Below are 23,164 nucleotides of genomic sequence, written 5' to 3' on the forward strand. Positions count from 1 at the left end.
TCTTCCACCTCAAAATACCTTCCTGCTCCACCATCAGACATGCTGTGGCATAGCCCTTGCTGTATCTGTATTTCTGCTCCTTAAAGGCCATGGCTCAGTATTCCAGCTCCATGAGCAGTGGGCATGCACAAAGGCAGTCAGTCTGTTACCTTGCTAGGGTAACAGGACTCAGTGGCTCAAGAACCTTCTCAGCAACTGCCTTTAAATCAGGTCCTGCTTTGGGCAGGAGACACCTGCCTCGGCTTTTGAGCCTCTGCTGCTCTATTCTTCTCCTGTTCCTCTGCCTTCCTCCGCTCCTCTTTTAGCTCCTTGTATCTCCATTTGGGAATCTGCAGATAGGGGTCATCCTTTGCACTGCTCCTCCTTCTGGCCTTTTCTGGCTGGAAGGTGGGTGGGGGAGCCTTGCTGACACGGACTTTGGGGATGACAAATCCCGGCCGGACACTGCTCCGTCGAAGCAGATGGAGCGGCAGGAGGCTTGCTTTCCTCGTGGCTACCGCGTTCACTTGGGACATTGAAACGCTGATGGGCTGCAGGCTGGCTCGACGCTCCTTCTTCTTGGGGATCACTGTGACTTTGGAGTTCTGAAAGAGCTTCTCGTAGCTGCTGATGTGATCTTTGTCGTGAAATCGGATCTCCTCTGCTCTCTGCTTCCTAAGGATTTCCTGCACTGCCAGTCTGCGTTTCCCCACACAAGGTGGGCTGCCTGGGCACACAGTCTGGCACGCCAGAGCAATGAAGGGACTTCCCAAGCTTGTTGTCACCTTCACCATGTGGTCAAGGACCCCGTCCTCTTCTGGGCCATAGAAAGATCGGAATGAGACAGCTGCCCTTACACACTCAGAAACCTTCTGCAAACAGCTTTTTGGCTCTGCAGCCTTGGCAAGAAGTTCCTTCATTTTTGGCCATTCTGGTTTATATTGATCAGAAAGCTGTTCTGGGCATGGCCTATCCATCAGCTTCTGCATGACCAAGGCAGACTCTGATCTTCCTGTGAAACAAGCCCATTCCCATGAAGTCAGTCCACGGCTTGGGTCAGTTGCATGAACATTTGCCCCTCAAAAAAAAAAAAAAAAAAAAAAAAAAAAAAAAAAAAAAAAAGAAAAACAATTAGTGTTAATTAATTAAACCACCTACACTCCTGTTGCTGTGATCAGAGGTGAGTCCAGCAAACCCCTGCAATACAACATAAATACACAATAATATTTGTGTCAAAATAAACATGGAATTAAGGACAGATCAGGTTCCTGACTTTCTGAACTCCTTATTTATTTAAAACAAGATAAAAGACATTAAGACTTATATATGAAATTCTCTTTAAGTTACAAATAATGAAAAAATTAACTTTACCTGCATTTAATCTTGACTGACATTTTAATATTCATTCCCTTGAGCTCACAGGGAAAGAGTTACAGATATGGAAAGAAACAATTCTCCCCATATAAAATAGTGGACTTTGTACCAGTCACTGCCACTTGGAAGAAAGAGGTTAATGACCGGAAGTTCCATGAAAATATCCACTCACTGCTCACTAGGGGTAATAATGAATTTCTTTAAAAGCATTAAAAATGGAAAAAAATAGAAAGCAAAAAAGGGGGAAATAGACAAAACAACAAATGTGCAATTCATGCTCTCTTACATCTGAAAGGACCCTGTAGGATTAGGAAATGTTGAGAGGATGGTAACAAGAGTGATTAAATATAAGGAAAGTTTCCATAAATATCAGAGAGTGGATAATGGGTGAGATAGACCTTTAGTCTGAGCCCAGAGCAGCTGTTCTCATCTACCTGAGATTACCAGCCCTAAGGAAATGAAGTAATTGTTAGCCAAAACACTCTGCTATTGCCAAGTAGACCAGTCGTAACAGGCAGCTGGGATACAGGCTACACAGCAGAGGCTTAGACATTTGAAGTGTTATGTCCTGGAAGGAAATTGTTTCTAGTGGCCTATCCTCCTCCCATTCCCAATTTATAATCTTTATCCTTCCAATTCTTATATCTTTCCCCATCACCATTCTTTTTTTTTTCTTATATATCTGCATCCTTCTCCATCTTTACATTCCTTTTGATCTCTCCACCTTCCTATAAGACCTGTTGGCTTTTGCCCTTGTTCTTCACTCTTTTGTTTTCAAGTGGAGTTACACTCCTCCTCCAGGGCACTTGGATGCTTGAAGAGAGGATACAAGAGCATCAGGAGAAGCAGGCATCCTAGTCTGCTCTATGGTTTCCTTTACAACTTCTTTAGTACCATATCCACATCCCTTGGCAACCAGAAAACTGCAGGGAAGTCCTCCCATGATATTAGAGTGGGACTGTGGGCATTTGTCAATGAGGGTGGCATGTGCCCAGCCCTGCTCACAGAGAAAGCTCAATTCAGAGTGCACCTGTGAAGAATTGCTGCAGAACAATGAGCAGCAGCAAGTGGTTTTGGAAGCTGAAGTTAGCAGGATACTGTTGGAAAAACCCAACAGATTACAGCTGGTGAGCGCTAAAGGATACAAAAGACCTGTCCAAAAACTGGCTTGATGGCACCTATTAAATAGAATCTCAGAGATGTGTCAAGGACTTGATAATTGGCACCACATCCTGTGCTTCGCATCCAAGTGATCCTGGGCACACCACCTGGGCACACACATCTTGATGTTTTACAGTATATGGGTATGAAGGTGAATGAATGAAATCAATAGAATGAGTGACCACTCTGGTGTCAGGCAGACAAGTTCTTAAGCTGAAAATCCTTTGTTTTATATCCTGCCTTTGAACTCTGACAGATCTCAGAGGGAGCTTTGCACACTCCAGTCTGCAGACTGTTCAGCAGGTCTGCACCATGCTCCCTGTGACAGGCACGGGCTCTTTGCCCAGCTGCCTTCAACATACTGAGCTCTGCAATGTTCAGTCATGGTTTACTCATATCTCTGGCCCTGCAGATATTTTCTGGGTTTCTTGAAAGAGTTTAAAGGGCTTTTTGCATTTATTGAAGGGCTTCTTTACCAGATGAAGGACCATTTTCAAACAGCAAACACAAAACTGACCTACACAGATTTTGTCACAAAAGCGACAGAATGTCCCATTGCTTTGCAAGGAGATGTCCAGAGACCTGAGGAAAAGGCCAGAGAATACCATGATAATTTTTTTTCAGGATGGATTACCTTGGAGACAGCATTTCAAACTAGAATTAGGAGTAAAAATAAGGAAAGGCAACCACAAACCAGTTTGTAATGGGTTCAGTACACCCTTTCCCACAAAGGATGTTTTGTCATTACAGGAAAATAAAGGGAAAAAGAGAGCACGGGGAAAGTGATAAACCCCTCAATTTTAACTCTATTAAGTTAATTCCTAAGTCTTTGAGAAAATCCCTAAAGAGAGGATGCTGGAGATACAGAACAAGAATGGATGTGGAAGGAGACACCCTAAGCAATATTGCTGATCACAGTTTAAGGGTAATTTAAGTGAAATTTGCAGAAAGAACCACTCAGAGAGAGCACCAGGGCACTGCAGGGAGTCAAGCATGGGGCCCAGATTGGAAGGCAGAAAGGAGCCAAAGAGGAGGAAGAGTCAATCAAATTAAAGAGTTCACCAGCTGTGGATTTGAAGAAAGGATTTCAAGGTCTTAAAGGCAGAAGGGCTTGATGAAGTTCATGACTGCAGAAATTACAGATCAATCAGTGAGGGGAGGGGATAAGATGTACAAACACATGACCTCCTGCTTCACTAACTTGTTTTTGAACTTTCCTACCCAAGCTTCCTACTCTTGAATCTGTCCCATCTCAGGTTAGCCTCTTTCCCTGGTCCCTTCTTAACACTTGCCTGGGTCTGAACTCCTTCCCACAAGAGCTGACTGTGACTGTGGCAAACTGTGTGGAAGTTGTTTCCTTGGTGTACATATAACAGGCAAGGTATTAATACAGGAAGAAGAGCAGCTAAAGGAATTGTCTTCAAACACCATATTTAATTCTCAGTTTGTAAGCAAGCAAGAGGTACAGACAGCTGCTTAGCACTATCCTCAAGAAAAAGTCAGTCCAGTTCTGCTATGGTGCAGCTGTGAGACCTTGGAGCAGAGTAGTTCAAAAAGAACAGTGTGAGAAAGTGCTCACTGGGGGCTCCCCACCTTTGCTTGGGGGCTGCACTCAGCTCTGGTCCTTGTCTGGGCTGTGCCTGTACTTGGCCATGTGCCCTCCTGGTCTGGACCCTGACTCACAGAGTTAATTTTGTGTTTGACCTCAGATCCACCTTGTCTCTATGGGCTTGCCCTTATCATCATGGACTTGCCTGGCAATCCCTGTGGTGCTGGCTGATCCAGGTTCTCACCAGCCCTGCCATGCTCCTTAAAGGATTGCCTTTGTTGATGAGGCTGGTGCCGGGGCCTTCCTGTCACCCTTGGCTCACTTCCCTTTGAGGAGAAGCCCACTCCTTCTGACAGATGAGTCCCCAGGTGTTTTGGAAACTTTATCTCAGAAAACAATACTACAGAGTATTGAAATCCCAACCTTTTAACAGAAATCAATGCTGACTTTGTACCTTGTATCACAAAATCTCTTCTAAGGCATGATTTACCATAGTTTTATTGATTTTCTGCACAAATCAGGAGACATTCCTGAACAAACTTGTCATTCAGCAGAATGCCTTATCTGGAACAGACATGAGTAGTCATGTCCCTTTGTAAACGTGATAGCAGTCTTATGGAACCAATTGTCATTTCAGTGTAAATATAGCCTACAAGTTTTCTTTCAGGAATGCTGTACTTGCCTTGCTTTTCCTAAAAGTTGCCCTGAACATCATTTTCAGCACAGTTAGTTTGAATACACATGCTCCTTTAGGATATAAATATCCTATTTTATTAAGACTTCATGTCCTTTTGAGATGCAGAACTGGCATCCTGAGTTTAAAGACAGGGGCTGAGGTGGCTCAGGCTCTGTTACCAGCCCAGTGTTTAAAGCCCAGTCTCCAGATCCAGGGCCACTCCAACAGCACTACTAAAGCAGCACTGAGTTTACACTGGAGATTACAGCAGGGCTTGACACGTGAATAACAACCAGCATTTCTGGCTGGCTCTCCTGATGAGCGCTGGCAGTGGCGCGGTGCTGGCAGCGCAGCAGCCTGTGACAAACTGCCGGTGGGAGACCGGGCCCACCCTTCACCCGCTGTGCACTCACGAATGGCAAATTCGCATGTTCCAAAGACTCCCTCTGAAAGAGCAACATTATGGCCAAGTGTCTCAGAGTGCCTTAATCTTGTAGTGATTGACCTTGGCCCGCCTCCAGGAACTCAAATTTCAGAAAGAGCAGTCACTGGCAATCCAGCTCCGACCATCTGTCACACATTGCTGTTACCTCTTTCCCCATCTGACTGTGCTAAAACCATGCTAAGGCAGCTAGGAAGGTGAGTTATTTTGCTTTACTGACCTCCTGCATTGCCATAAGTAGCTGGCCATCAGTAGAGGTCTTACCCAAGCCACTGAACAGGTACTGGGTTTAAAAACCTCCTGGCTGTAACTCTTTTCTAAACGCACATAACTGCTTTGTAGCTGTGCAAGTAGACCCACAGCTGACTATGGGTGTTTCCCCTCTATGTTGCCATACATTTTTATATTTTGATATAGAATTTTGCTGGTTTGTCAAATTGATTTTCTCACCAAATCTTTTAATAACAACTTCTTTTACCTTCTTCAGCACACTAGCACTTCATTGTCAGCAGCCACTCAGAGTCCCATAAGTCTCAAACTACTTCTAAATCCATTCTGAATGAGCATTTCCCTCCTGCCCTCCCTCCATGTCACCAGATTGTGCAGTGCTCAAAAATACTCAGATATTAAAATGGGTGCACGCAATTTACCGCACTTCCTTCGTGGCCCCTATTTTCAGCTGAAAATGTGAGGAACTGCAAGTACTCACCGAAACTGCAATTTAGAAAACCAAAAGTATATTAACTCTATAGATCTTTAGTCAGTGGATGATCTTTGGTATCCTCAGTATCTCTGATGCAAAAACAGGCTGATAAAACTTTCTGTAGGCAAACTCAAGATGGAGGCTAAGAAAGCCATTTTCTGGCTGGCCAAAGGTTTGTTCTCCCCAATATTCTGTTTTCTTATGAATCATGGAAACAAGAAGTGGCTGTTCAGATGCCAGAGGCAGCAACCAAAGCAGTGAACTTTGATATTGATACTTTTTGTATAAGAATCAGAATAATAAGTACTGTGTTATTTACATAGCTGAAAGGTTGTGAAACAGGTTTTAGTGACCCAAACAGAATGAACGGGCTTCCCTCAGATCTCTAGTGATAATAACAGGTCATGACACTGTAAGACCAATTTGACAAGTCAGAAAATCATAGGATTGGAGCTTCATTTTAAGTGATGATTTATAACACACAATGGAAAATTCTGAACTAGCATCTGCATGAAGTATGTGTGAGTCCAGAAAGTGCATCTGCTTCTAGCAGTGTTTGAGCTCTGACAACAGTTTCATAATTTTTTGTCATAAAAATTTAACTCTGAAATGAATGATCCAATTCCTAAGCCTTTGTTCCAGTGTAAGAGGCTACAGAACCTAGCAGAAAATAACACACCAGTTACCACATCATATTTTCTGTGTCATATCAATGACACAGAAATACTATCATATCTGTCTAGAAACTGGATATTATGAAATGAAGGATAGTAATATCACTAGGCTTGATAAAAGCCTGTGACTTAAAATATTCTGATTATGAGGGGTTAGACTCTTGTGACAGCAAAATCACTGAAATGAACTCCTTATTCAAGATCTTCCTCAATGAAATGGACCTGTAGGACTCTTGATCTAGACACTAACAATACTCATATTCCATTTGTTATTATTTCCATAATATTTAATTCATGTCATAGATTTGCAACTGAAAAACAAGAATATATACTAATATAAGCTAGATATTTAATTATTATCTACCAGTTTATATACCAGTTACGTCATATAAAAAAAACCATGCAATATTGTGGCTGAAAGATGCTGTATGTTAGGACTGCTCTTGTAGAGGCTGCTGCCCCTCAAGAGGTCTTCTGAGTCTTCTCTCCAGGACCCCTTCACTTGCAATGCAATACAGCTGGAATCTCAACTGCAGACAAGAGCCAAGAGCGAGAAACATAATTCCTGTTCTCAGAGACCTGCTCAATCCCTGTGCCTCAGCTCCCTCCTTGCAGCAGAGACAGACCTGCTGGTGCCCTGTTGCCCATAAACCTGGAGACCAAACTCAGAGCTATAGAGGTATTAAAAAAATCCTAAAGTCACCAAATTTCCCACCAATGTTCCCTGTGGGATATGGCCCCTACACCCGACTCTCCTGACAGGAGCCTGAGACCCCAAAGCTTTCCAGTCCCTGCCACAGTTTGAGGCAGAAGTGGAGGTCTGGCTCTGGTCCCACCCTTGCACTGTCACACACAGAGCTGACAGCAAGAGCCCTGTGAGCCTTTCCCACCTCTGTCATGGATTTCGTTAAATTCTGTTCTACAAATTTTGATGATCCTGCTCCCCAAACTCTCCTGGGGACAATCAGTCTCACCCTGAGAGTTCTAGGAAAGCTCCTGAGTGAGTTTGTACAGGCAAACTGAGTGCTCCCCCCGAATGAGCCTTCACTGCCTTGACTATGGCTTATTTAAAAGCTGCACCCATTTCCAGGGAAGGCTGTACTACAGTTCTCAGAGGAAGCACCCCAAGAGCCAGTTTTCTTCTTGGTAGTTGTTAGTATTTAGTTAGATGATGACAAAGAAGAAGCAAAAGGCTTTGTATACCTGCCATCACCAAGGCTTTCACACATTCCGTTCGGCCCTGCATTGCAGATTTCATCAGTGCTGTGAATCCAAACGCATTCCTCTTCTCAATATCAAGCCCGGGAAAATAGTTCAATAAATAATTTGTAATGGTTATGTGCCCTTTAAAGAAACAAAAGAAACAGAAAAACAATATGTCACAGAATGAAGGTTCTGTTTCAAGGATTAACCAAAAATTTACTCCTGCAGGTCTGATAAATGGAAAATGCAGATAATTAATAAGATCTCTTTTCTTAGTGTCCTCTTCCACTCATTGCAGTCATCAGCCTTAGGGTTAAGTGGCCCTGACTTGTGACCAGAATGCTGGGATAGAAGGTGGAAAACATGGGTTCCCACCTTCTCTCAAGTTGCTCTCCTTTCTGAAAAGTCAGTTTAAGGTAAGGGAATAATTGAAGACCAGAGGTAGTCACTCTGAGGTTGCAAGGGGCCCCAGTTTCTTGACTCAGTGAGTAGCACTGCAAAGGGAATCCCTACAGCTTACGGAAGGAAGTTCCATCTTGTCTTGGGGTGACTTTATGATCCTGGATCCTCTATTGCCTGCTTATTCCCCAGACATGAATCCTGTGCCTTTCTGTGCCTGTCAGCCAGATCCGAGAGATGGGGGGGAAAGGTGGTGGAATTCCTTTGGCAGCTGTGTTCGAAAACACAGATAGCTCCCTCGTGCTCTGTCCCCAGCGCTCGGCTCTGCAGCAGGGAAGAGAGTTGTATTCTCTTGCTTTTTTTGCTAGCTTCTCGTTCATTAGCTGAGGCAGGAGTTTTCCTGTGACTGTGGCTTCTTCTTCCCAAACTGGAACTGTTCAGCTTTGCTCCGGTCCGGAACACCATCACCGGGAGGCCCCACACTGCAGCCCGGAGGGGCCCACGACACACCCCAGCTCCAGAGAGAGCAGAGCCACACCTACAGAAAGGACTCTGAATCTACCAGGTCTTCTTCACAGCGAGAGGTTTTATTACCTAACATTATTCATTTTTTCCCCATTGTACCTGAGCGCACCTTGCTTGTTAAATAAACAGGTTTTTTCACTTTCCTCCAGAGATTCTTTCCGAACCAGGGTGAGGGAGGTGCTGCTGAAATCTACCTTCTATTCAAGGACACGTTCATTTCAGATGTTTCCTCCCAATTTGTCTCAAACCAAGACATGTCACTGGGGGAAGTGACTGCAAAGGTTCAGCTTTTCCCCTCCTCTGGTAAATTTGAGCCTTAGAATCATGGTGCTTCATTAAAAAGTGATGATTGCACACAGTTATTCCAGCCAATAATGCTAATGAACCATGTCAGGCCTGATACAAGAGAAAGGAATATTTTGTGTAGGATCTCACATTTTTATTTTTCCATCTGACAGTGTAAAGCCACTTGTCTACTCTCCTGCAGTTGGAAAATTGAACTGATGTTCAGTTTTGGTAGTAAAATGAATTATTTAAGTTCTGTTTCTAAAAGCAACTGTTGTTGCCATTCATGTGCCTTATATGCCAGGATAACTGGTGTCTGCAAGGCTATACTGAGGAGCTGAACACATCTCTAGCTAAATGGTTGGAAGACCAATTAAGACATCAAATCTTTATAATTGGACTATCAGACGAATAGCTAGTGCCATAATGACTCATTCAAAACAGTTTTTCCTCCACTTGTCAATCATTTTATGATGCTTTGATGCTCTATAAAATAATGCCGTCTGTCAGGCAGCTGCAACAATCACAATTTAATTAGTAGGAGATGTAAAAGTATTCTCTCATCTCACTCTGCAGTCCAGCTGACTATTCTGTAATGCATGCCATTCAAATTCATCTAGAAATGTTACTGAAGCAGATTATAATTCATACAGGACAATTTAAAAGTCTATAGCGTCACATCTGGTGTCGATTTCATCAGCAGCCACTTTGTACCAACACAGTCCTCCATTCACTTTGAAAAGCAGGCTAAGAAAGTCTTTACCAATTAATTTAAGATGTGTTGCAGGTTTACTTTCTCTCCTATAATTTTTTTGACTGTTACCTTTCTGCATAACTGGAGACTCTCATGAAACCTGAGCAAATGTAGAGATAGTGCAGATCACACGAGCAACTCCCAAGTCAGAGAAAACCAAATAAATAGCTCCCTGTACCTTGAGCAATCCAATGAGAATGAAATATAAAAATTCAGCAAACCATAACAAGCTGAACAAAGCCAAAGTGAACTGGGTTCAGGGCAGGATCATGTGACCTGGTCCAGCTTACTCAATACAGAGGCTTCAGCTTTACTGATTTTTTGGCATAAAATCAAATCCTAGCAAGGAATCAGTTGCTACTGGGAGAATCTTTGTGCCCAAATTGTTTTGCAGGACACTCTCTGTTTCAGTGATGTAGAGCATGTGTCTTCATGAAGGCTTCGGAACAGTTGAAATACTGCTTTTTGACCACAAAAAACAGAGGCAAACTGAAACAACTAGAAATAATAAGACGGAAGATTTTTCAGGAGTTATTACATCACTAAAGATGTTCTTCCCTTTGCCTAAAGTATAATTACAGTAAGAGATGTTTTGCAAATCTGGGGTGATCCTGAATTAATCCTGAAAATCTTGCTTAACCAAAACTCTCCAGGGGACTAGAAAAGGCCTCAAATGAGACCAAAAAAATTATCAGCAGTAAAATAAGAAAGAAAATTAAAAGTTTGTGATTCCCAGAAGTTTTGTGTCTCAGGGATTCCTGAAAACCACTGCAATTTTAATCTGGAGGATATTCTGTGCTCTGAGGTTTGCTTCAGATTTCCAGTTCAAACAGATATCAAATGCAAAGCAAAATTCAGAGCTGCCAAGTTTTAGTTCAAACCCTGTCATACACTTTTGATTTAAGGCCATAAAGTTTGCTTTGGTTCTCCTGTGTCTGGGTGAACAAGCAGCCTGTACCTAATTGAGTGAGTCTCCTGTGATGCAAAGTCTGCTGTGCAAGCCGTATGCATCTCTAAAATAAACGAGCCTGGACTCAGCCAGTTTGGTTATACTGAATTCAAACAGGCTCTTGCTGTTTGTAAGCCAGCTCTATCTCCTACCAGAACTGGCATGCTAAGGGTACACTTCTTCTCCCTGAAAGCCATATATAGAGATCAGCACAGATGTCTGTAATAGCTTAATTCACTTAATTGCTGCCACAAAGGAAAGGCCTATAATGATGACAATATTGCCTAATAATTTGTGTAACACAGGCAGAAGTATAAGCTGCATAGTAAGGAAGATGCTTTGTCAAGCAACATTTCACTCCTGAATTGTACCTGCAAAATGCTTGTGTTTGGCCTGCAGTTAGTGAATGCTTTCTCACAGTTCGATGGAACCAAGGACACCCAGAATGCTTTTTCCTCTGGGCGTTTTAGGTGTTTGTGTTCTCATGTCTTTCTTAATAAACAGTAACTGGGATAACTTCCAATTTGTGTTCCCAGCTCTACAGCCTTGCCCCAAACTGATGGCTGTAACATAAAACATCTATACTTTGTAAGCAAATACAACTCCCTCTGAACACCAGTGTATGCCAATTACTATACACTGATGTAGCTATGTCCCCATCAGCAGGAGAACTGAGAAAAAAAAGTAATTTTCCTTCTTTTCCCATTTTTTTTTAAAGTCACTCTCCTTCCTCCCTTTCTTTCCACATCTTATTTCAATTGCTTGTTTCTATCAATCTCCCATTTTTTTCTGCATTGTCCTTGCACTATTGCTTAGTGTGTAACTCTGAAACTTCATACAGCCTGTTAGCTACTGTTCTCCCATGCTGGTTAGACATAACAAAGCCTCTCTAGCCTTGCACTTCAAGGACACCTTGTTGTCCCAGGCCCTGAAATATGTAAACTAAAGCCTCTGAACAGGGGGAGGGGGGAAACTTGGGGTAATTACTTCATTGCCTGAAATTGTAATTGGAGAATTAACCCTGATATGCAAATGGACCAAACTTATAAAAGTGTTAAAAACCCGTGACCCAGTGGCCATCTTGGGTGTAGCCCCTCAGAGGCTTTTTGACTCCCAAGGTGCTCCTATTGAAGGCCTTTCAAATAAATACCTGCTTTTATGCTCTTAATCTTGTCTAGCCTCTGTTTTCAGGTAGACGCTTCAAGGCATCAGTTCTGGCACCCCAGGTGGGACTCAAACCCACAATCCCTGGCCCACCTGGTCAGTGGATCCTAACAAAAATGGCAGCACTTTCTGAAACCTTCAAATACTACCTTACAAATAACTGAAATAATGTGGATTTGATATTAGACCTTCCACAGGAAAACCCATAGTTTTGGTATAAATAACAGTGATCTCAAAATAATTTATTTTGTAAAAGTGTGATTACTTTCACACCCTAAAGTTAAACCTCCCCCCTCCAACAAATAAATTCTCCACTAAAGGCAAGTTTGCATAAGCTCTGCTTTCAGGTCTTTATGATACACTGCTCAGTGTTACTACTTAATATCCAGCAATAATTAAGCAGCATCCATCACACTGTAGCTCCTCTGGTTGCAATGTTAACCTCACAGTAATCTCTATTAACACTACAGCAGTATCTTGTGATAATTAAATTAATTAATTAAATAACTGGTGTAAACACTGTACCTTAGGATTAGCACAGGCAGGGGAAAACATCCAAGTTGTTGGGGGTTTGTATAAGCTTCTGCTGACTACAGTAATTTCCAGTTGCTTTGGGGATCAATAGCAAGTACTGGCAGAGAGTGTCAAGTCAATGTCAGCCTGCTGGATTAATTCTCAGCTCATTATCATGAGTTATAAAGGTCAAGCAGGAGGCAGTGTTAAACCTTTTTTAGTCCAAATTTATATTAGGGCAGATAAATAAAAGCAGATTCGTGTTTTGGAGACTTTTCTACCTTCTTTGGAAAGCTACTGTACTCGTACTCATGGCTTTGCTATGAGTGTGCCTACTGTGGTCACAATTCTTTCTTCAGTATTCAAGACCCATCTTGCAGTAACTTTAGCAGAGTTCACTTTTTGGTACAACACAAAGCAAGGTTAGGCACTACCTGGGAACGTTCAGTGGCACTGTTACTAAATTGACATGAAAACCTAACTGCTCCAATCTTTAGACATGGCTTGTAATGTCCATTGATATTCCTTGATGGAAATTTATTCCTGGGAGTGAGGACTATGTCCCATGAACTCCCACAAACATCCCATACTCTTCACCAGCCAGCAGACAAGATAAAGACCAGCTGTGTCTTTCCTTGTAAAGTGACTGTCTTTGCAGAGCGTGCTTGAAGGAGGCAAAGGAAACCAGAGATGCAGATCTAGGCAGCCCCTGGAACAGCTTTTAGACTACAGTGATGGCATCCTTCCTTGGAGAAATTTTTCCTGATTTACGTGCATTAGCACTTTGTTAACACTTGTTATAGGAAGCTAAATCTTCCCTTAAAGATTAAAGCACAGCCCTTCAGTTTTAAAAGAAATAATCAAATTATTGTTTTCTAACTGAACACCAGGAATAAGGAACTCTCCTGGGAGTTTCTCTTACATCTAAGTGATCTGTTACACTCGTTCACTGAATATTACCATGCTGGTTGGGATAAAAGAAAACCTTGTGCTAAACCCTGCTCTCACTCCTGCCTGTGTCAGGAATAACATGGTTGATGTTGATACCAGCTGTTACAAAAGGATCATTGGCAAACACTAAATCCTGATGAGATTTTTTTGCTTTCTAACTATGGAGTGGGTAAAGAATGTTTTAGCAGCTAAGGTATTTCTTAATGATGATAGGTTTTCCTACAGTCATCAGTTACTACAGTCACTCTGAGGTAGGTGCAGCAAGCAGGGGAGGAAAGTACTAATGCAGCACATTACACGTCCACAGTGTTCATTTGTTGCTTGCCAGAGCATACTTCAGAAAATCAATTTAAAGGAACAAAGCAGTATAATATTGCACACCTGGGATAAGATTTTCTTTATTTCTAATTTAAAATAATTAATGGCATCTACTAAAAATGTATTGCTTTTGCTGCCCTAATCTATTGGATAAATACTACTATAGATTAATCAGTTCAAAGAAAATCATGACAAACTTACTTGGGAGTGGGCTTGGCCAGGATTATTTTACACAGCATAATTTCTTTTAGGGATTTGAAAAAAAATCCTAAAAAAAAAATAGCCAAAACACACAGTCCTCCCAAGACCGTGTATGGAAGTGGTGATACGGAGAGCCTTACCTGCCTGTGCAGCTGTAATTAGAGCCGTGTTCCCTTCGTTGTCCTGCCAGTTCACATCAAGGTGAGGGCATTGTGCTAAGGCCATTACAATATCCACATAACCTTGGTAACAGGCAACAATAAGACCATTCTGTAAGTAAAATATAAAATGAAAGTTAGGATTCCCAGACTGAAAAAAATTCACTGAAGAAGCATGCTAGACTGCTTTTTTATTTTATATTTTTTTCCAGCCAGAAGAACTGAAAAGATATCACCATAACTAGTGATTAGCTCCAGGCACAATGTTCAGATCCAAAACACTTCTTTTTATCTCTGCCCTTTGGCAAGCAATGTTTGATACTCCTCAGAAATACCTAAGAGAGTAGGTATTATATTATGCTACATGCAAAGTAACTGTTTATAAATGGCTTGTGCTTCTATGGCTATATACTCTCAATCCAAATGAGAATAAATCTGATTTTATTATATAATAAAATGAACCCAGCAGGTAAGATGAACTGGACCTGCTCTGAATATTAATTCTCCGAAAAACAACTACTTGTTCCATGAAGGGGAAGTCGTAGGCTGGAGCTCTGTTCATACTGCCTGTTGCTGTCTTTAAATAATTCAGATTTCCCATTAGAACTAGGCCTCCTTTTTTTATAATCATAAATAAAATTAAATTGCTTTTAGAGGTCCTGTTTAATGTGTTTTATGACAGCTGGAGGCTGTAAAATTTCCAGAAGGAAGCCAAGCCAGGAGGTAAACCTTGTAACTATGCTTGGTACCCAGATAGTGTTTCACACCACAGCAGCAAACTGACAGCTTCCCTAAAATACAGCAAAATACACTTGCCATTAATTAAATGGAACCACAGTACTTAATCCTGGCTGCTCACTTGACCACTAGGATTAAAGCCATTATCTCCGGTCTTCAGGATTACTTGGGCTGCCCTCGATCATCTGCCTGGGGCTGATGGGTGTAGAGGAGGGCCGGCACAGATAAATCAGCACTCCCTGCACTCCCTCCTCGCTGCCAGCGCATTACTCAGTTTGCCTGAGCTCAGCATGAGCATCTGACTGCCGAAAAGATAAGGGCAGAGACACAAATCTCAAACTGCCTGGTAACCCTGCCTCCCTGAAATGCACTCACACGAAAGACTTGCAAGGAGAACCTGGTTATGAAAACAGAATGGCCTGCCCTGATTCCTCCATCATTTTTCTCTTGCCTACACATTCTCTTTATTTCTTTTTCCCATGGACATTACTAAGACAGAAATGTTCACCAGATGACAACTGAGGCTTTTGATTTATTGTCCTCACAAATAGTTAGTTATTAGTATAATTTCACTCTTATTCTGTACAGTTCTGTTGGCTGAGGTAGCAAACAGCTTCATTGAGATACAGGAGTGATATCTACTCTTTATGCTGTTCACAGGCTACATAGGTTATTTCTCAATTACATCTTTCAATAAAATAATTACTCTGCTTTCTTTTGTTCTCAAATCACTCTTGCCCTCAGCATGAAGCAACACGTACCACTGTTCTGTAAAGAGCATCTTCATTTCCTTGTGAAGAACCTGTTAATACCTCAAAGCCTTCTATTGGAATTGTACAGAGGATTCTGCTAAAAGTCATGTATTTTTGGGGGGTTTTTTTCACTAAACGTATGCACTTTCCTGGTAGGATTGTTCAGATTAATCCAAATTTTACTGTAATGTAATCATTTTTAGCTTTTAAGAAAAATGTGTCAATGTCCACTTTTTAAGGACTTGAGCATTATTTCAGTTCCTTAATAATTTAATTTTTCACCTGATGTTCAGGATGTTTACAACTCCAAAAGCTGTGCAGATTTAAAACTCTACACAGTCATTCAGTAAAATATCTGTTACTTATGATAGCAGAAAATTAAGTTTGCGATTGTTTGGAGACAAAAAACTTTTGACAATAAGAAGAAAGGTTCCATTGTTCACTGAAAAAATTGGCATTTTTGAAGAGAGTGATAGTTTCAAAAAGGCTGTAAGAATAACTAAAAGTAGCTATCATCTCTGATGAAAAGAAAACTATTTCACCCAGTATCTGGAGGATATTTTCACAGTGTATTCTCACACAACATTTTTCTGTTCTATAAATAGTTACTAGATGCTTAAAATAAGCTTGGTTTTTTGTTCTCTTTGTAAAAGAGTAAAGTTAAAATATTGTCAAGATCTATTACAATACTGTAAAAAAATTAATAACAAACATTAGTTCCTTTTTTTTTTTTTTGCAAGAGGTTTTTGCATTACAGTTTTCAGAGGCTTTTGCTCTACTTTTAGTGGGTACCTCCATTAGATAGGAGCTAATGCATCTAGCACTGATTTCAGTAGATGTGAGACACAATTTATCTTCAAATCAATCAAACTCACTCACTGTTCTGAGTTTACAAACCAGAAGGATTACTTAGGTGTCAACATTTTCTGATGTTTATTTTCCAAAGATGTTATCAAAGACTGCTTGCTTAAGGATAAAGAAAAGCACCAGAGAGTAGGAGCTCTCTGAGGGATTACATGATGCAGTAGCACGGAAAATCATCCTTGAAGGGCGGTTTTACAAATCTGAAGTGGGCCTGATAAGAGTGTGAGAACCTGATATTCAGTGGAGTGTATGACCCTGGTTGAGAAGCAAAACAAGCAATGGCATGAGGACATAAAACCAAGTCCCTTCCGTAAAGCTGATGGGGTTTTTTTGCCCGTTACATGTCTGTGGGCAGGTGGGTGAGACACACTGCTTGCTGAGGGGCTGCTTTCCTTTGCATAACCCTCCCAAATGAGTCAGATACTGAAATGGGGTGCAGGAGGCTGCAGCTTTACAGTGAAAGTTGCAATAAACTTCTGGATTTGATGGTTATTTCCCAAATCCTCTTTCAGTGATACAATGATAATTTGTGTTATCAGGTTGCTTTTTTTTTCCCCTATTTTTTTTTTCCTTTGCATCCTTTTCTGGCCCTGTCTATATTCTTCTTGCTAAAAGCTAGTACAGACAGATCAGCCAGCATGTGCGATCAGTCAATATCAAAGTGAGTTATTAGTCTGGAATCTTTAAGTTCATATACCAATAAATACTATAATATATTAAAAACTCCTTCAACAGTCTCAATTAATAAATATAACTGATACAAAATTGCCTCCAGCAAATTGCCTTTTGAAGCAATCAGTAAGCAATCCTGCATCACAGCAGTCTGCAGGAAAATGCAGTTGTGCACTTAATGTCTTTTCAAACCCTAAAAATAAATGAGTTTTAGTTAGAAAATACTGAACCTGGAACAATCTGGTTACCCTAAGAGAGATGACATTAATGTTCTGCCAAAGGCGTTATTCTGCTTCTCATATGAAAGGCCACAGTGCAATTATGAAATGGTCAGTGTACATGGGGAAAAAAAGTATTTTTTAAATTGAATCATACCATTATTTTCATCAGTAAGATCAATTCTCAGAAGTATTCACTACTTGTGAATGCTTTTGGAGAAAGGAAGATTGATAATTCTTAAATATGTCCTCTGCCTAAAAGGACTTTTCTCCTTCAACAGCATCCTTTCCCCTCTCTTCCCTTTCGTATGTCCTCAAACACCACTTATTTTAAATAATAATAAAACCCCAAACTATTCCCATTAATATATAGTAATAATCATCAATTATTAGACAGTATAACTGTACATATATCACAGCACCCGAGCACAGTATCCCTGCTTTTCAAGTATACTCTGTTATCTGACTTGCTCTCTCCCGATCAGTGGCCAGGATTGCTGCCCTTCATTCTCCCAGATCAATGAAACAGATCCTCTGTGCATAAAAGATGTAAAATATGAAACAAGGTTTGCAACAGATCCCATTTCATTTTTCAAATATTGCACACAGACTCTGTGTGACAAACAAGAAAGCATGAGCCATCCATCACACCAACTACATTAACATTTACTGTAATTTTTCCACAGAAAGGGAAGTTGAAAGTCAGCTCAGTAACAGGTTTTTTTCCAAGTAGAAGCCACAATAATTCCAGGTGTTGGCAGCTCTATCTTTCCTCTGTGGAATAGCTGGAATTTCACAGAGCTTTTCCACAGTTTTTCTGTAGTATATGATGTATCTGATTTTTGGGCAACTAGCAGTTTTGAAAGATCCCTCTTTGTTTTGAAGTGACAGAGCAAAATTAACAATATTTAGAATATATGACAAAACAGCCTCAGATAAATTACTTATTTTCCATATATTCTAAATAAAGTATAACTACTTTTCTTATTTTCTTCTCACAGTACACAAATTAACATTTCAGGCATGGGACTACCTGAAGTTAATCAGATGTTGCAACACCTTCCTCAAGGAGTGAATCTTTTGATTCTGTTTAAACTGATAATTCTTCCTGTGCCTTTGATTTCATGTAAGACTGGAATGGTGTTGCCACTATGAAAATAAACTCTCTTTTGCTCAGCTGTGCTGGCTAACGACATATTAACTTGTCTGATTAAGTGAGGTCATGGATATCTCAGGAGACAATTTTACAAATCAGATATTATGACACAATTACAGATGTAAGGCTGTTTGTACACTAGATCATTACAGATAATAGAGATCACAAGAAATACTCAAGGATCAATACTGAACTCAAGCTGAATAATGAGAAAATCACATGCAGCTTGCAATTGATTTAGCTTTTTAAAAGATCTCTTCAGGCAACTTATTTTCCACCAAGATGCTGAGAGTGAAAACAGCTAATTATATTTTTTTGCCAATTACCCCAGACAAAAATGAGTCTGGCAAAAGACTAAATTGGTATTACCCATTGCTCTCCATAAACATTGTGATAAATAACAGTTTGCTTTGCACGCATCTGTAAGTATTAATGAGAATTCTGCAGGGTTGGTTTATTAGCAGTGATTAAAACCACATGTAATTGAATTAAATGAGATAATGATTCATCGTAATCCATAGTCACATGCAAGGACAACTATGAAAATTAAGTCTAAGTAAAAAACATGTTATAGAAAAAATATCAAAAGTTGTAGAAATGGAAGAATAATAAAAAAAACAAAGGAATAAAAAGCTGTGTTTAAACATTTTCTTGTTGATTCACTAAAATAATAATTCATATGTTTAATATTTTGTCTTATACAAAATTCACACTATAACAGAATTGTGTCTATAACTATCACTCACTATAACATAATACATGTACACAGAAAAAAAAAAAAAAATCAGATCAAGTATTTCCAAGTAAATCTCCCCAAATCATTTGAAGGTAATTCTAATCTCCACTAAAAACTCTGCAACTCCGTGAATCTTCACTTAACAGAGATTCTAAACTTATGTTGCATTTAAAAAGAGCAACATGTAGCACTGAGCACCATGATCTGCTATATTCTAATTTGTGTATCATGCACAAAACCTTTCAGTATAAAAACAGCAATCTGAGAAACTTTCAAAAGTGGCTTCAGCTTGTCTTATTTGGTTTGTGTTGATTATTTCAACAGCAACAGAGATGAGGTAATTATTCAGGTCATCAGTCCCACGAGAAGTGGTGTTTATGTGCTACAGAAATCCATCAAGCACACAAGCCCTGATATTATCTGCAGAAAATAATTTAGGCTGACCTTTTAAAGAAAGGGCTACAACAGCTTAGTCACATGCACATTTATATTGAGAGAGTAACAAAAAAAAGAACTGGAAATTTAAATAAATTTTGTCCAACTGCTGTTTGGTCAAAACCCCACATGCCTGGAGGGGGTAAGGGGGGAGAGGCTAATTTTGCCAGGGAAAGTGATCAGGGAAGCACAAAAGGGTATCCAAGCAGGGATGGAGCATCAGCATGCAAAACTCTCTGCCTGCTCTGCAGAGGAACAGAGTAGCCCAAAACCCAATCCTGTATCCAAAATCAAGCTCAAAGGGCACTGCCCCTGCCAGTGCCTCAATACTGAAGGCACAAAATTGCCACCTTTGCTTTGCAGCATTATGAGCATTTAGAGATCCACTTCCCAGTATGGACTGTGCTCCACTACAGAAAAGCACAGGCCAGTCTGTGGACACACAGTTGATGATCCATCATTTTTCTGCTCCAATTTTTTTCAACTTCACATATTTCATAAACACCTCTTCAATCAGTCAGGTCACATGTCTTTAAGTAAAGGTATATATATCATCTCTGCAGAAATCCTTACTTAATCTATTCTAATCCAAATCCCCATGATCACCCCTAAAAATAGTCTCAGGAAAGTTCGTTTTACTATGACTGCAAAAGCTTGCATTACACAACGAAGACAACCCATACCACTTGCGTAATAAAGGAGACAACAGGAAAAGGTAATAAAAATAGAGAAGGCCATGATGATTTTTCTGCCTTTTCTTTTATACCCCTTTTATATACCTTTTTATATCTTTTGTATTCTTAATGTTTTTTAGCCTACATTCTTAGTCTTACTGTGTCAACCTAAGAGACTAAACATTTTAGAAGCTTCGTTGCTAGGGATCAGTGTGCCCTAGACCCCAAGGTCCTCTCCAGAACATATTCTGTAAACCAAGATAGAACCATCCAGGGGAAGGTTCCTTGGGGAGGGGGGCTCAGTTGAGCCTCTCATTGGGGAATCTTTGATAGATATGCTAATTAGTAAGACCTATAATGTTATACCAGATCTTTTGGGGGTGCATTTTGGTGCATTCGACCTGGACGTAGTGCACCTAAGGATCCTTAAAATAAATACCAAGGTAAAATCCCATTTTCCCTTCTAACCGCAATTGATTCTTGATTTTAAGACCAGGAAAAGGCATCATAGTGGGACTTTCCTTATTTACTAACATGTACATTGTCTGAACTGGTTTCAGTATCACTGGTGATGTAAGCAGTTGGCAGAAACCTCGGAAGTAACTGCTAAGAACCATAAGGTACTTACAAAGCAAATAAATACATGCTGTGTAGTCAGAGCTACTCCAGTGGGTGGGATGTATAAGAAATATGTGGCAATTCTGAGAGATGCTTATGAGATATTAACCCTTCTCTATTTTCTTTTTTTAATATCAAGCCACATAGTAAAAGCAAATAGTTAAATAGGAAATCTAAACCCCATGAGCTGATGGGGACTTAAGGGCTGTACACAGTTCCACGGGAGGCTGGAACATGTGCCCAGTTCCTGCAGTCCCCCACATATCCCAGCACCAGCCATCTAGTTGCCTTTTGGCACAGCTTTCTTGACCAAAGTCTAGGGCAGAGGACGACTGAAGAGACGATCTTCAACCCATGGGAAGCCTGATGGGAGGAGAACTGGAGCATTACACCAAAATAGTGATCCTTTTTCTCTTCTTGCTCCTGAGGGGAATTCTTGTCTTCCCATGAGGCAGAGTCCAGGTAAGACAATACCTGGGCGGTCAGGACCCCTGCACCTCTTCCTGCACCCCAGGGATGCTCCGGGAGCCATGGAGGGCGACTCCTCTCTCACACTTCTTTACCTGCTGCATCTGCCACCACCTCTCACACTACACACCGTCACCTCTCACCCCAAATCACACCGTGTCCAAAGGCCTGGAGGGCTGATGAAGCACAGAAAATATTTTTGGACTGTCCTGACCAGCAGCCAGTGGTGGCCAGCACCTCCTCTCCCCATCACCGGAGAAAAGGGCTGCTTTGATCCTGGCTGTATCGCTTCCTCTTGACAATCATTTCAGTGGCAGAAGTAGCCCAGAAGCAGAGGACCCTCAGGATTACATCTCACAGTGGGAGCAGCCCTGCAAAGAAAAATATGAGCCAAGGGACACTGTGCAGGAGGCCTGGGCTGCATTGCCAGCTGTTTTCCTATGACTTATGCTGACACTTGATGCCACTTCTTGAAACAGCAGCAACTGGATCTATGTTACCATGTGCAAAATCTTCTACTGCTCTTTCCTCTCTGAACCTCAGCTGGAACTGAACATGTGAACAAGAGCCAGCAGCAGCCACAACTAACGTGGGCATATTTTAACACTGAGATGCTTGAGATAGGAAATTTAATGTGATTCCATTGACACATATTTAAAAAAAAAACTGCTCAAGATGTTAGCAGATACACACAATCAAGCTCAATATCAATTTTGTTAAAATACTGTATTATTTTTGAGAGACAGCTGGTAAAGGATTAGGAATCTACTCATCAATCTGAAGTTTCAGCAGGAAGAAGAGTTCTTTTGCTAGTCACAGGAGACTGATGTGCAATGAAGTTTATATGGAATGAGAGGAAACTGGGATCATTTTCCCAAAGAGTGATATTTGATATATGTAATCAGTCCAAAATAAAGCTTTGCAATGTATGCAAGATTGCTGGTCACAGCAGAACTAAACAAGGCATAATTTTAGTGAAGGACTAAGTAAGGAACCTTTAGGGAAATACTGCTTAATACAAATAACATATCCTTAAAATTAACTGACATGTCATCTAGCAGAGCTTACCATCATTATACATAAGATAAAAGGAATTTGTATCAGGATTCAGTAACTTGGCAAAACAGCCCAGAATTCCACTTTTCAGAAAGGATTCTGTGTTCTGTTTATGAGATGCCTGGCTGTAAAGAACAGAAAGTAGTGTGGGAAAATGGTAGGGGAAGCAACGCAAATTTTATCAGGTTAAATTTACTGTTTTCTTTGTATTTAGACTGTTGGGTACGACTAATAAAGAGTGATGATCCCTGACAAATAATGCAGCCTTTACCAATCCTAGCTTACCTGTTTGTACTGCACATAGTACAGTCAGTACTAATCAGTGTTACTACTGTCAAATGCTAGTGCTAAGTTTTCGTAGTGGTGGTGGTAGTAACACATGATCCATAGCAGCCAAATTTATACAGTCCTCTTTGCTGTACCTTTTTTGGAACCAGCGCTAAACACAGGACATTCTGCTTTAAAAAAAGCAAGCGGTCTGGCTTCAGAAAAGAATGTAAATTATGTACTGTGAGGGTGGTGAGGCACTGCAGCAGGCTGCCCAGAGAAGTTGTGGATGCCCCATCCCCAGCAGTGTTCCAGGCCAGGTTGGATGGGCCCTGAGCAACCTGGTCAAGTGACAGGTGTCCCTGCCTATGGCAGGGGGTTGGAACCGGATGATCTTTAAGGCCCCTTCCAACCCAAACCTTTCTATGATTCTGTGTACTGAACTTTAATGAGGGGATCCTGGTATAAACCCTGAAGGCATTTCTACCACAAATCCCATGTCTTTACTTTAATGTGCTTTAAACATTAGCAA

The 23,164-nt window shown here is 40.8% G+C and overlaps 1 protein-coding gene across 1 annotated transcript in view; it reads right to left on the reverse strand.

Annotated features, from left to right (window-relative positions):
* Positions 1-206: 206 nt before the first annotated feature.
* The window catches only part of ANKRD33B (ankyrin repeat domain 33B), a gene marked incomplete at both ends in the record, with an annotated part of 48,344 nt that continues 25,386 nt past the window's right edge, over positions 207-23,164 (reverse strand). Inside the window, 3 exons of the mRNA XM_082297357.1 lie at positions 207-1,057; positions 7,762-7,902; positions 13,961-14,090. Of these exons, the coding sequence (XP_082153483.1) occupies positions 207-1,057; positions 7,762-7,902; positions 13,961-14,090 (1,122 nt within the window). The remainder of the gene's footprint in view (positions 1,058-7,761; positions 7,903-13,960; positions 14,091-23,164) is intronic.

The sequence above is a fragment of the Coloeus monedula genome, assembly GCF_965178545.1.
Source record: "Coloeus monedula genome assembly, chromosome: 1".
NCBI lineage: Eukaryota > Metazoa > Chordata > Aves > Passeriformes > Corvidae > Coloeus > Coloeus monedula.